This window comes from Exophiala aquamarina, assembly GCF_000709125.1.
Source record: "Exophiala aquamarina CBS 119918 chromosome Unknown aczIA-supercont1.3, whole genome shotgun sequence".
NCBI classification, from domain to species: domain Eukaryota; kingdom Fungi; phylum Ascomycota; class Eurotiomycetes; order Chaetothyriales; family Herpotrichiellaceae; genus Exophiala; species Exophiala aquamarina.
In genome coordinates this window covers 702,918-716,237 of record NW_013550585.1, presented here as the reverse complement: position 1 = coordinate 716,237, position 13,320 = coordinate 702,918, and the positions used below count along the sequence as shown (strand labels likewise).

The window sequence follows — 13,320 nt, the reverse complement described above, 5'->3', positions numbered from 1 at the left end:
TGGATACCTCGTGCATATTTTGCCTGGGTCGTGGCTCTTCTGTCTCGTGTATGAGTCAACAGGCACGTCGGACATAGGGGACAGAAAGCAAATAAATCCTACTGCTTACCTAACGCCTAATGATCAGTGTACCTAAAGGCGTCTGTGGACTACAACGCAGAATCGTGGTAAAGTACGTGCTTCGTCGGTGGCATTTTATGCTCTCCTGGCATATCTCTCGCTATTCTTTTGCTATGCTATGCTGCCGCTATATTCCTATCGCTATTGAGAATACCGACTTCTGGGACGGATACTTCCTAACTGACCAGTGTATATCCATCCTAGAACACGGCTCTCCACCTTTGTAAATGGTCGTTTATAAGTCGTGAATGTCTCTGAAAGAAAGGCGGGGAATCAACCCGTCAGTCTTCGCCTGCCGCTGGCATCTGTCTCTCCAGGCTGACCGCCTTGCTGGAAAAGTCCTGGTGCGCGAGGTACGCGCCCTTGAGCCAGCGCTTGCCGCTGTTGACGTCGAATTCGTTACGAGCGTGGACGACACGCTGGTTGTCGAAGATGACGCAGGTGCCGCTGTCCATCTTCTCCTCGACGACGTTGGCGGGGTTCTCGAGAATATCCGAGAAGGCTTTGCTGGCTTGGACGAATTTGACGAGCTCGGCGTGCGGCTGGCTGCTGTCGATGTTGCCGACGAACGGTGGGGACCAGAAGACGTGTTCGATGCGGCGCATCAGCTCCGGGTTCTTGGCCAGGAGGACGCGGTCGCGTGGGGATTGCGTGCTTGCGAGAATCGTGGGTTTGGTGTCCGAGTAGAAGAAGTTATCGTTGTCGTACTCGTACCGCACTTGGTGGTTCATGAGGGTTTGGACCATCTCGGGCCCGTTGGCCTGGCTGTACAGCTCGTCCACTGCCTTGAAGGTGTCGGCGAAGCGCGACTCGCCTCCGGTGCAGGAGTTGTGGATGCAGTGCAGAAACTGCAGGCCTGGTGGGTCGCGCATGTACAGGAGGTCCATGTGGAAACCTAGATATTTGGACGTGTATGCCACGTTCTTGGCTTGAGGCACGGAGCGCACATTCCACGTTGGGCCGTAGAATGTGTTTTGCAGTGGGCCCATCCGCTCTACGATTTTTCGTACAGAATCTTCGGATTCTGGGACGTTGTCGACGAAGACGAGGCCGTCGCGCCAGAGGAGATGAAGAGATCGCGCGAGGATAGAAGAGTTGTCCATGTACTCGTCAAAGTTGATGCGCGGGTTCTTCTCTGTGCGGTAAGTTTCATTGTTCCAGAGCTTTCGAGGCCGTTGGTAGAACGCCCAGTTGGCGTTCCGGAAAGGTGCCCGCAGCTTGTTGAGCTGTGTTGGGGTGAAGGTTGACTGATGTGAAGAATCCATATCATTCTTCCATTGAATAGTAGTAGAGTTTTGGTCGCTAGCGCTCATAGCCGAATGCACCTGAATGTTTATTGGTATCTCAGAGTAAGAATAGTTGCGCTGACGGTCGGAAGGGTCTATGCATTGACTGCATCGACAGGCATCTCGCAGGAGGATAGGCGAGGCTTGGTCAGCCGGACTGTGCTCTGGAGATGGCGGACTTGCCGTCGACGAATACTTCCTAGCAACATGGTGATACCTTATCCCCCGATCCGGCATGGCGGATGGGAGTAGAGAAGGTCCATGTCGATGTTTGTGACATGTAGTCACATCAAAGCGTGAGACCCGCCGTTTTATACTTGTACCGTACCCCATTTTCAGACTCGCAGCTTGCAAGGTGGTCATCAATTGAACGGGAGTTTATACTTTTCCTTTGGTCCGAGAAGGCGATACGCCCAGGCAAACGTCCCCCCAGGGCTTGTCGGGGGCAGTAGATGAAGAGAATAGGAAGGGAAACTCCTTATGGTGTTTGAGACAACATAAAATTCGAAGTTCCTAAGGTCGGAACAAAAGAAAAAGGAAGACGATATCTAGACGGAACCGCCATTGTTTAGCTATCCGCAAGTAGTCCCATAGTACCTAGGTCCTTGGTAGTTGCGTACTAATTAGCATGTGATGCACCTGAGTGGGTGGGTGAAGGTTGTGCGAGGCTGTGGGGAACCAGTCATATCAGGAGTTGGGTGGCGTCGGCTAACTTTCCATGATTGTTGACACCTTTAATGCTAGTAGAAGTGTGCTGTCGGCTAACTTTCCATGAGTAGGATACACGCTTGGCGAGGTGACCGGGGAAGGAGCAAACGTGGGAGGGACCGCAGCTGCCTCATTATGAGCTTTGGAAGCTGCACTTTGGAAGGCACCTGCCATCCGCCGTACACATACAAGGAACGGCCGACTCTGTTGCCTCAGAACTCCCATCACCGCTGACGAGACCGTACATTACGCATATCGTTCCTCCCTTTCCAAAACCTCTCAGTGTCGAAACCTCGATCTGCATTGCCTCTCTTGCAGTCGTCGATTCCTGTTGCCTGCATTCCTGCGCTGACAAAGCCTGCCCATCTCTCGATCACCCACGGCAGCCCAACCTCAACCCAACCGCCCGGTCTTCCTTCATCACCACCTGTCGAGTGCGGCTGCTGCATGAGATCGACTGCCTGAATCATCCATTCTTGTGACCACGTTCACACTGTGTGCTACCCCACCCTGTCATATCGCCCACATATCTCCGCGCACAGTGTGATGAAAGATGGTTGAAGGAGAACCTGGTACTCCCACATGGAAGTTCACCCAATGTTTTGGGGATAAAGGTGACGTCGAAGACATCACGGAGGCCGACATAATCTCCACTGTTGAGTTTGATCATACCGGAAACTACCTGGCGACCGGCGATAAGGGTGGCCGTGTCGTCCTCTTTGAGCGGAATGAGACTGTGAGTTCCCCTCCCCCACTGTATTATCTCCGGACTGATCCTCTTGGTAGAAAAAGACTTGTGAATACAAGTTTCACACAGAATTTCAGTCCCATGAGCCTGAGTTCGACTACCTCAAGTCTCTCGAGATCGAAGAAAAGATAAACAAGATCAAGTGGTGCAAGCGCCAGAATGCCTCCCACTACCTCCTTTCCACAAATGACAAGACCATCAAGCTATGGAAGGTCTTCGAAAAATCGTTGAAGGTCGTTGCCGAGAACAACCTCTCTCATGAATTGACTCCAGGCGGTGTCGGAGGTGGAGGTGCCCCTCGCCCGAACCATGTCCACTTCAAGGACGCATCGCAACTGAAGCTCCCACGGATGACCCATCATGATACAGTTGTAGCCGCTGTTCCTAGAAGAACCTTCGCAAACGCACATGCTTATCACATCAACAGCATTTCTGTCAACAGCGATGGCGAAACTTTCATCAGCAGTGACGATCTCCGGATCAATCTGTGGAATCTCAACATCCAAGACCAGAGCTTCAACATCGTTGATATAAAACCTGCAAATATGGAGGAATTGACCGAAGTTATCACCGCTGCCGAGTTCCACCCACAAAGTTGCAATTGGTTTATGTATGCCAGCTCTAAAGGGACCATCAAACTGGCGGACATGCGTGAAAGTGCGCTTTGTGACCAACATGCGAAACGTGAGTGTGAACCAGTACTGCTTGCATCACTGGCAACTAACAACAGCTTAGAATTCGAGCAAGAGGAAGATCCGTCTTCTCGATCTTTCTTCTCTGAAATCATCTCCTCGATCTCTGACGTACGTTTCTCACATGACGGCAGATATATTCTGTCGAGAGATTATTTGACGGTCAAGATATGGGATGTAAATATGGAGAGACAACCTGTGAAGACGATCCCTATCCACGAGCACCTCCGGCCTCGCCTGTGTGACACATACGAGAACGATAGCATCTTTGACAAGTTTGAAGTGGTCTTCAGCGGCGATGGCAGCAACGTCATGACTGGCAGCTACAACAACAACTTCATGATTTATCCATCAGACCCCGAGCAGGAGACTGAAGTCGTTCTTCAGGCCGATAAATCAGCCTTCAAGGCAAAGAAGGTTGGAGTGCCAACTCCTATCAATTCCACCAGTCCCAATGGAACCAAGAAAGGAAGCTCTAGAGCTGGAAGTCCTGCAGGAGGCGGCTCAGGCCAGGGTAGTAGAATGAGAAAAGAGACTGATGCTGACCAGATCGATTTTAACAAAAAGATCTTGCACATGAGCTGGCATCCATTTGAGGATAGCATTGCCATTGCAGCGACCAACAATGTAAGTCCCGTCGTTGCTGATTAATGGTTTATCACACTGATATTATCCAGCTCTTCGTTTTCTCTGCTCTTTAGAACAGTAAACCCCTGTCTCAGTGTGGCTGAACCTCTCACCGCGCCGAGAGAGGGCGAGAGGAATTTCGGAGCCTACTCCACCCAGATACAATCATCATACCGTCATCAAGCAGATGTTGAGGGGATTTACAAGGCCGGTATAGCCTCCGCTGGATATGGCAGCAATACATCATGAACCATAATGATGCTCACGTGCTCGCGTATGGCGTTGATGCACAGATTCGAGCAGAAAACAGCACGCGGTGTGGTGCTGACTGCACACTTGTTTCGCTCCAAATGGGTGGGCCTTATGTGACTGACTTTCTTGGATTTTATGCGATTGGTTCCTGCGCGAATGATGAAAATAAACCTAGATGAGAATGGAGCTTTGGTAGATGGACGATTCAACAAAGCAGATTCAGCAAATGAACACCAGCGACCCGAATGGGCTTTGGCCAGCAGCATAACCTTAGGTAATATGCATGTCGCAAGAGGGGAGTTGTGATGTGGAAGCGATCTCAGGACAAGGATAGCTCCTTGTTCGACGGTGCCGTGAGAGCCAAAAAGCAAGTCGAAAATAGTCGAAAAATTGAAAAATCATGTCATGATAACTGGGAGGTCTTACAAGGTCGTGATATTCGTCCTATGTGCATTCCAAGGCCTTCAGCTCTACGTGGGCTGCTCACTAGAGTTCCCAAACGACTCCAATCCCCTTCCTTGAACCAAATTCTGCTGCGTAGCACCATTCGTAGCACCGCCACCACCGATAGAGCCCGCCCCCATGCCATGGTCATTTGAAGGTCGTAGATGACTCGCACCTGACTCCAACCCATTCCTCACCGCTGCTAATCGCGAATTCCCCTGCTCCTCCTGCTGCTTTTGCTGCTGCAGCATGACCAGCTCCAACTCCCTCCCTGCCTCCTCTAAACTGGTCTGGATATGAACCTGACTCTCGACGATCTCGGTTCTCTCGCGCCGGATGTCCGCGCGCCGCTTTTCGATCCGCGCGCGCTCATACCCCAGCCTCGACGCCATCTCGCGCAGCCGCGCCAGCCCGGCGCTGAGCTTTGGGATAGCGGTCGTCTCGCGCGGCTGTCTTGGTCGTGCCGCGATCCGCCTGTGCGCGGCGTGTCCAGTCAGCCCATCCATACCCCGGTGCGTCTGCGCCGCCTCGTACGCTTGGTGTCGAGCGTAGTCGCTGTCGTCTGATCCGCCAGCTGCGGAGCCCCCTTCCGAGTCGTCAGAACCTTCGGCCTCGTCGATCATGCTGCGGATCGCTTCGCGGTCGAGTTTAGATTGCTCCTTCAGCGCCTTTTTGGAGAGTGTCACCCGCCCCGGGTCGTCGACGAACGACTCGAAGCCTTCAGCGATGTCCTCGTCGTCATGCACGAGCCGTGTGTCGGCTTCTCGAGCTGGGGCCAGGTACGAACCCACTTGTAAAGCGCGCGGCTTGAATTCTCCGTCAGAGTCGTATGCTTCGAGGGGGATGAAGTCTTCGTTGTCGTTGGTTTTGGAGGAGCTGGTATTGCTGGCGAGTCGTTCTTTCGCCAGGCGCGCCCGCCGCTCTTTCTTCTCACGGATCTCTGCAGCCGTTGGGATACGTGAAGATGATGACAGGGCCGAAGGGCCGAATTTGCTGGCCAGGTCGAGGGTGTTGTCGCCGGTGCTGGTACCTGCCTCTACTAGGTCGAAACCGGGGCTGTCTCCGGACGAGATTTCGCGCGGAGTAGACGGTGTCGAGTTGCGTAGCTCGTCTAAATATGCCTTGCTGTACGTGGGTCTTTCGTGATTCTGTCCCTCGCTACTGTCCGCCATAGTATCTCGCGTTGTCGCCACTCGATTTTGTAAAGTTTGCGCCGCACTGGAGAGGCCCAGTCGGGACGTCCTGGACGACAGGGTCGATGCGTCTCTTTGCGTCTCTTCACCACTAGTATGGCGGCCTTCACGACCATCCTCGCCTTCGTCGCCAGGGTTGAAGGATACCCGTAATTTCGACTTATTCTTCGGTGCATTGCTCGTGGTGGGTCGTCGCACGACGGGTCCGGTGTCTACAAGGTGGTCTCATTATCAGCGGTTTGGCCTGATGCATAGATAGACTAGAAGAGACTCAAAGCAACGTGAGCGACGGGCCTGACTTGATCGCCAAGGGGAGTGGTGATTGGGACGAGAGAGAGAGAGCTGTCGACTTACCTTCGTCCACATCGGCCTGCGCTGGTTCTGGGTCGTCTCGCGCTATGCGCTTGGGTTTCCGCCGGGCCGAGAAGAGTGTTGCCATAGTCTAGAACAGTCGTTGAGAACCTGACTGCTGGCTGAACCAGATTAATGATCACCAAAACTCGCAGTCCTATTACCCGTGATTGCTGGTGTCAAGAGGTATGGAAGGCACAAATTCAAACTACGGTGGGGCTTAGAAGGAGATATGCATGAATTGGTACGGTGGGTATTAAGGAATTTTCCCGCTGTTATGTTCGCTCTTCAGTACGCCTGTGTTTGGCATCTCGCAACCTAAGATTCACCTTCCCTCGAGGTAGCCGCTGTTAAGTACAATATTATCCCTTCTCGGCCGCAATTATCCAGGATCCGTAAGGAAAGTGGACTCCTTTCTTATCCGTTGTGACAGATTGCTCCCCTAGCCTATGACCATTTGGGCCTTTTCGTCATTTTCTTCCATCTTCATTCGAGTTCATTTCCATCGCGTCATTTGCAAGGCTGTGATTGGGGGTGTGATGCTCGTCGGCTTTACGTGCTTTGTAACGAGGAGCAAGCCAATCCCACAGCAACACTCCAACATAGAACGCGCAGACTATGCCCAGGACCGCGAAGTATGGTGCAGTTTTGTTGTCGTGAGCTAACTTGAAGCCTCTGGCACCGTTGACTAGTCCCAACACCAAGATGACCCGACCCAGGAGAAGATGGATCCATCCAAAGATACCTCGACGTTCAGCCTTTCGAAAGTACAGGTGTTGAAGAATACCGAGTACCGGTTGAACGCCGATCAGAAGACCAACCAGGACGTAGCCTAGTAGGACGTGTGGTGTTTCGCCTTTAGGTATGTGCCGCGTTGATGCGACTGAAGATCCCAGGCCCATGCCGATAATGGCAAGGATGACATTGACGACCTGCCAAGGAGCGTGAAGCTTTGTGACCTTCAGCTTTAGTGGAGATCGTGTCGTAAGTGCTGCAATGGGAATGAACAGCACAAAGGCGATGCACATCACTGCAGCGTGAGCAATGAGCGCCTTCTGTCCCGGGATCTCAACGCCAGGAGGTAAGTTGGAAGGATCAAACGACATTGTGGCTCGCTTGTATATGAACTGGGTCTTGGGGGTTCTTAGACAATGCTCTCGCTGCTAGATCTAGACTTGAGGCTTGGATGCTAAAATGAGTTGAAGAATATTGCTTCTCAGCATCCTGAGAACAAAGATGCAACGTACCTACATTTTATACTTCTGTATAAGAACTCCCCTGCTTTCTACAAACAGCACGACCATGGATTCCCGGCTATCCATCTCTCTGGCCCGCTTCGTTGCGTATCTGAACAGTGGTACGACCTTTCTTGGGAGGTATGAAGCCATGAAAATTGATACAAGATGTTGATCGCAGCCCGATCGCCGCCGGGCTTCCTATATCAGAAGCCAAGGAATGATAACAGTCGTATTCGCATAAATACGAAAGAGAGCGGAAGCATCTCCCAAAGCGGGGCAACTTCCGTAATACTTCTGCACAGTTCGAGTATCCCAAGCGAACAATCAGGAAAGGTTGGATACTATGTGAGGCTGAGTCGGTCGGTTACCCACAGCCATGGAGGTCTGCCGGTTCGGACCTGACAGTTCCGCCTGCAAGCCAAGCTTGATCTTCTATTGATGGGATTTGTATCAACCCAGGTTGGTCTCCTTGTCGAACTTACCATTCAGATGTGGCTTCCATCCAGATTCTCGCCAGCGACAACATACTCAACCTCTTAGTGTCGTGCTACTCGCATCTGGCAAAAATTACGTCCCGCGCCAACACGCTCGAGGGAGATTGCCAACCATGGGCCCCTTAGACCAAAGGAAACGAAATGCCAATGCGAAGCATACTGTGATTCAACGTCGATCACACACAAAGTCCCGCGCAGGATGCCTTTCCTGTAAGGCCAGGAGGATCAAATGCAGTGAGGAGAAGCCAATATGCGCCCACTGCAAGCTGAAATCGAAGATCTGCGAGTATCCAGCCCCAAGATTAAATCCGGTCAATCTACGTTTTGGGAATGGCTGGGCCATACCACTACCAGGACCTCCATGCCTTCCAGTCTCTTCGGTAAATGATGAGTTCACGCTACGAGATCTCAGGTTGTTCCATCATTTCCTCCATCACGCCTACCCCTCCCTACCGTTGGGTAACCAGGCCACCTGGATTCGTGATGTCCCCCAGCTCGTCTATGAGTACGAGCATCTTATGCATGCTTTGTTGGCACTGGGTGCATCGCATATTGGATCCCGTACCAGTGGCAACGACGACACAAACAAGGACAACTACAGTGCACTCACGCACAGGGGTCGTGCTATTGCAGGCTTGAAAAAAGCATTTTCCCGTAACGACAAATCGTCCTCTGAATCTGACGCAATGCTAGCCACTTGTTACGCTCTTGCATTCCAATCTGCTCATCTCTCAAATGGGGCTTTAGACTTTGCTACCTTTGTGCGTGGCTGTGCGATGATTACTCGCCGTATTCAAGACGGGGATCAAAGCACAATATTCAATCTATCCGCAGACCCTTCTCAGTGCCCCACAAAGCTGTCATACTCCCATGGCAGCTCGCTTCTGGACTTCAAGCTGTCAGCTTCGCTGGCAGATCTCCTTTGCCGGATAACAGAGGCTCTTGACAATGCAGAAGGGCACATGACTCGACATCAGGCAGAATGCAATTTTTATCATGCCATTCGTGCAACTTTCCTTGCACTGCAACATTCACCGGCAAAGGGCTACGCACAGTTCCTGAGTTTCTACGCCGTCTGGTTCAAAATGGCTGAGGACAGCTTGCACCTGCACCTCACGGCGGGTCCAGTATCCGACTCAGCACAGCTGCTATGGTCATACTTCATCGGATTGCAGCTATTCATTGTCTTAATTGTCAAGCAGGCTGCTATGGAGAAGGGCGTGTCTCTGCTTGAGGAAGATAGTGACCTCCGAAATGCGAGAATCTCGAAGCTCACCGCAACCCTGGGCTGGTTTCAAGCAATTGCGAAGAATATCCCTTTTGGCCTAATGCCCTTTATCAAATCGCCGCAGGGGATGGCCGAGGAAGTCACTGTTGTATTCAACGTTCCCAGCCCCACTGAGAAAGAAATCCAAAAGAAACTCGAGATTCTGCGAAACCTGGGCCTGAATGCTCATACCGTTCTAGTTAGTATCCTTGATATTTCTGCGACGCTGACCAACTGGACAGAGGCATGCCTGGCCAGAATGTCTCGGCTCGAGACCCAGCCTGCTTTTCGAAACGACAGTGCCGGGCCGATCACCTTTTCCAGTGACGACCATTCATTGTTGAGCTATGAAAAAGCTTTGGATCAGGAATGGAGCCGTCGAGCGTCTTTGGAGGTGGCCAGCATTGATGGACATATAGGAAGTATATCGTCTGACTATGTGGTGCCCGGCTCCGATGATGACTACTCGGCTTTGCACGAGGACCTTGACATTCTCTACCGATCCGATATGCTGCACTTGCATTCTAAACTCATGGATTGACCACACAGCCTTTAATTCATCAAATCACGGAATCTAAGTTGGTGAACGTCAACCAGGTTTGCTAGAGCAGACCTCTTAGTTGACTGCTAAATGAACTCGATATTTGTACTACCATTCTCTGGCACGATAACCAATGGAACCCCACCGTAATAAGATGGTTGCAACGAACATATCATACAATGCTAGATCCTACCTTATTGATAATTCGCTTTGATGGTCCCATAGAGAATGGGCCCGAGCTTCCAGCTTTCTCTCCTAGTGACTAGCCTGTCGACTCTTGCCCCCTCGCTCTGCTGTCGGTGCCACCCGACAATCCGTGATTCAGACTCGAACCAAAGACCGAAAACCCTTCCGAGACATGCAGCTAAGACGCATAAACCCATGACTTGAGCATTCGGCCGTTGAGATAAATTGTTGGATTCATGAAGGTAAATGCGAGTATCTAGCACCGTCGTGGAATATCATGGCACCAGAGAGCATCCAAAAGCGAAGAGTTTCTATGGTGAAATGTAGCTCGCAAAGCTGGGAGCAAAAGTGCAATGGATGGGTTTTGATCGCGTGATGAAGGGTTTGTTCGAGTCAGTCCCTAACAATAGAAAATCGTCATTCCCCAAGTGTTTTCGTTAAAGCGTCCAGTTGTTCCAGAACGGCACGCCGACTCGTCCCACCGGTGGCATCTTTCAGCTCGACCGAGCGCTCGTAATCGAATACGCTGAGCACATCATCGCCGAACCTCTTGTCAACGCCTTGAAATTGCGCGACGGTCAGTTTGTCCATGCCCTTGTTCTCATCTTCCGCAAGTGCGACCATTCGGCCTGCGAGATGGTGCGTCTCGCGGAATGGTACCCCTGCGTTTTAAAATTAGCAAGATGGGGATAGAGAACCTAGAAGAAAATAGATCTAGCTTACCTTTCCTAACTAGATACTCAGCAAGATCGGTTGCCAGCATATCTGGGCTCAGTGCGGCGCGCATCTTCTCCGGATAGACCGTCGCCGTAGCCAGCGACCTCGCTGCAATCTGCAGGCCGTCCTTCAAGGTCTTGATGGTATCTAACATGGGCTGCAAGCTCTCCTGAAGGTCCTTATTGTAGGTGGACGGGATCCCCTTGATGCTCATCATCAGGCCGGCCATTGACCCGAATATCCTGCCGGACTTGCCACGCAGGAGCTCAAGGGAGTCGCTGTTCTTCTTCTGCGGCATCAAGGAGCTCCCGGTCGTGTACGCATCGGCCAGCTTCACGTAGCCGAACTCAGAGGAGCTGTAGATGATAAGGTCCTCCGACCAGCGCGAGAGATGGCTGCCGATGGTGGACGCACATTGTAGAACCTCGACGACGAAGTCACGATCACCGACTGCAGACATGCTGTTCATGATGAGGCCGTCGAAACCTAGTTCTGTCGCCAGCTGCACCCTGTCGATACCGAAGGCATTTCCGGCAACAGCACCGCAGCCGAGAGGGAGCTTGTTGATGTTTTTCTTCGTGAATCTTAGGCGCTCGAGATCTGATTGGAAAGCTGTGGCATGGCTGAGGAGCCATTGGCTCCATCGGACGGGCTGCGCCCGTTGGAGATGCGTGTAGCTCGGCATGATGTAGTCTATATCCTGCTTGGCACGGTGGGCGATGACCTTGAGCAGATCGACCAGGTATCCCTCGATGGCAATTAATTCATCACGGAGCCACATGCGCATGTCCGTCGCAACTTGGTCGTTGCGGCTGCGGCCTGTGTGGAGCTTGCCTGCTACGTCTCTCCCGATCACTTCGCCTAGCCGGCGCTCATTTGCTGTGTGAATGTCTTTCGGGGTAAGTAATCAGCATTTAGTCTCTGGAATGGGCCCCGTGAAGTATTTTCTCAAGTGTTTGCTTAGCGTTCGCATTGAATGGTTTGACTCATCCAGATAAGACCCAACCGGTATATCATAAGAAACAGCAAGAGAGGAGCTCGAGTAACAAAACATCTATAGTTGCTTACCTTCATCTCCAGGGGCTGGCTGGAACTTGCCCTCTTCCCACTCTTTGAGAACTACCTTGAGACCTTCTTCAAGCTTCTCGAACTCCTTCTGGGTGAGTATGCCGGTCTTAACATTTGCCCTGGCGTAAGCTATTGAGCCTTTGATGTCCTGGGCATAAAATACTCGATCGACGGACAAGCTCTCGTTGTATTGGTTCATCAACGGGTCTATCTCTCCTGTGAATCTGCCGCCCCATAACCGAATCGGATTCTCATTTTTGGCTGATTGGCTCATTTTTGGAGTTTTGAGCAATCGAATTATGGAGGAGCAACTGGGGATGATGATGAAGAGATCGCACAGTGCGTGACCAGATCTATGACTGAGCTTTTCGAAGGACAGGGAAAATTATGCTACCGCCTTATGATGAGGTCGAATCCACCAACTAAAAATTATCTCAAAGCTTTGAAACGTTGCTAGGGAGTCTGGTATTCGGAGGAATATTCTTCCCGATCCGAAGCCTACGGTACAGTCACGTGATCTGGGCCTGAAACTGGACGAGTACTCCGTACCCGTTGCTCGTCATTGTTTTGACACCCACCAAACTCACAACCCTCGACCTTGGAAAGTGAGATTCTTATCATGACGAATGGAGAGTAGAGTCTCGAGGCTAAGGTTTTTAGGCCTGCCTTGAGTACCACAATTTTCAACTTATTGTTTGTCTTGGCTGTCAACCTGTCGACTACATGCAGCGTTATCATAGCTAAACATGCGTTTTCATGAGCGAACACGAAAGGACTTGAGAATGCCACCTATTTTCTCGTATTTTCCTCACTGCAAACCCATGTGCTAGCAATACCACATTTTGCTTCCTAGCATGCAAGTTCAGCCGCAAGGGGGACAGCCGGCTTAGTGTCAATTCGCCATTATTTCATTTCCACAGCTGGTGGAGTTCCCATCTACATGTCATCGAGAGTAGCAGATTTCTTTGAATATCCTTTGCGGTTTCTGAATGTGATCACTCATCTATTCACAACAAATCATGCTTCATCTCTGAGGGCGAGACGCCAAAGTCAGCACTACGTCGGTTGCAAATATACCTGAGTTGATACCTGCTACATGCGCCTGGGTAAGCAGGGCTGAAGCCACTCCGCCTCAAAAGGATGCCCAATACGGCGCTCTCTTTGAAGTTTGCCTTGGCCCTCATGTTCTCGAGGTAGCACATTATGGCGTGCGGCTAAGTTTGGGCAACTCCAGGAGTTGGCCGAGTTAGGCGATTTGGGATTAAACATTATTCATGCCTTAAGGTACGTTGCTGATCTTTCCAGGGGAGGATCGTAGGACCGTAGGAGGGGGGAATAGGGGCATCTTCTGAAGGAATGACTCACCTGTTCTCATTCTTTAATTCGAG

The 13,320-nt window shown here is 51.4% G+C and overlaps 6 protein-coding genes across 6 annotated transcripts; 2 read left to right on the top strand and 4 right to left on the bottom strand.

The window, feature by feature from the left end:
- Positions 1-401: 401 nt before the first annotated feature.
- Positions 402-1,643, bottom strand: A1O9_03851 (uncharacterized protein; the record flags this gene model as incomplete). The annotated part of the gene is made up of 1 exon (XM_013406144.1): positions 402-1,643. One exon carries the CDS (start codon positions 1,641-1,643, stop codon positions 402-404), a length of 1,242 nt encoding a protein of 413 aa, XP_013261598.1.
- A 1,024-nt stretch (positions 1,644-2,667) lies between these two features.
- A1O9_03850 (protein phosphatase PP2A regulatory subunit B) lies at positions 2,668-4,205 on the top strand (the record flags this gene model as incomplete). Its single annotated transcript, XM_013406143.1, has 3 exons — positions 2,668-2,850; positions 2,901-3,546; positions 3,598-4,205. The coding sequence occupies 3 exons, from the start codon at positions 2,668-2,670 to the stop codon at positions 4,203-4,205; spliced, it is 1,437 nt and encodes a 478-aa protein (XP_013261597.1).
- A 698-nt stretch (positions 4,206-4,903) lies between these two features.
- On the bottom strand, positions 4,904-6,509 carry A1O9_03849 (uncharacterized protein; the record flags this gene model as incomplete). Its single annotated transcript, XM_013406142.1, has 2 exons — positions 4,904-6,282; positions 6,425-6,509. 2 exons carry the CDS (start codon positions 6,507-6,509, stop codon positions 4,904-4,906), a joined length of 1,464 nt encoding a protein of 487 aa, XP_013261596.1.
- A 382-nt stretch (positions 6,510-6,891) lies between these two features.
- On the bottom strand, positions 6,892-7,527 carry A1O9_03848 (uncharacterized protein; the record flags this gene model as incomplete). Its single annotated transcript, XM_013406141.1, has 1 exon — positions 6,892-7,527. One exon carries the CDS (start codon positions 7,525-7,527, stop codon positions 6,892-6,894), a length of 636 nt encoding a protein of 211 aa, XP_013261595.1.
- Positions 7,528-8,266: 739 nt separating this feature from the next.
- On the top strand, positions 8,267-9,961 carry A1O9_03847 (uncharacterized protein; the record flags this gene model as incomplete). Its single annotated transcript, XM_013406140.1, has 1 exon — positions 8,267-9,961. The coding sequence occupies one exon, from the start codon at positions 8,267-8,269 to the stop codon at positions 9,959-9,961; it is 1,695 nt and encodes a 564-aa protein (XP_013261594.1).
- Positions 9,962-10,564: 603 nt separating this feature from the next.
- On the bottom strand, positions 10,565-12,206 carry A1O9_03846 (argininosuccinate lyase; the record flags this gene model as incomplete). Its single annotated transcript, XM_013406139.1, has 3 exons — positions 10,565-10,809; positions 10,871-11,755; positions 11,933-12,206. 3 exons carry the CDS (start codon positions 12,204-12,206, stop codon positions 10,565-10,567), a joined length of 1,404 nt encoding a protein of 467 aa, XP_013261593.1.
- Positions 12,207-13,320: the final 1,114 nt, after the last annotated feature.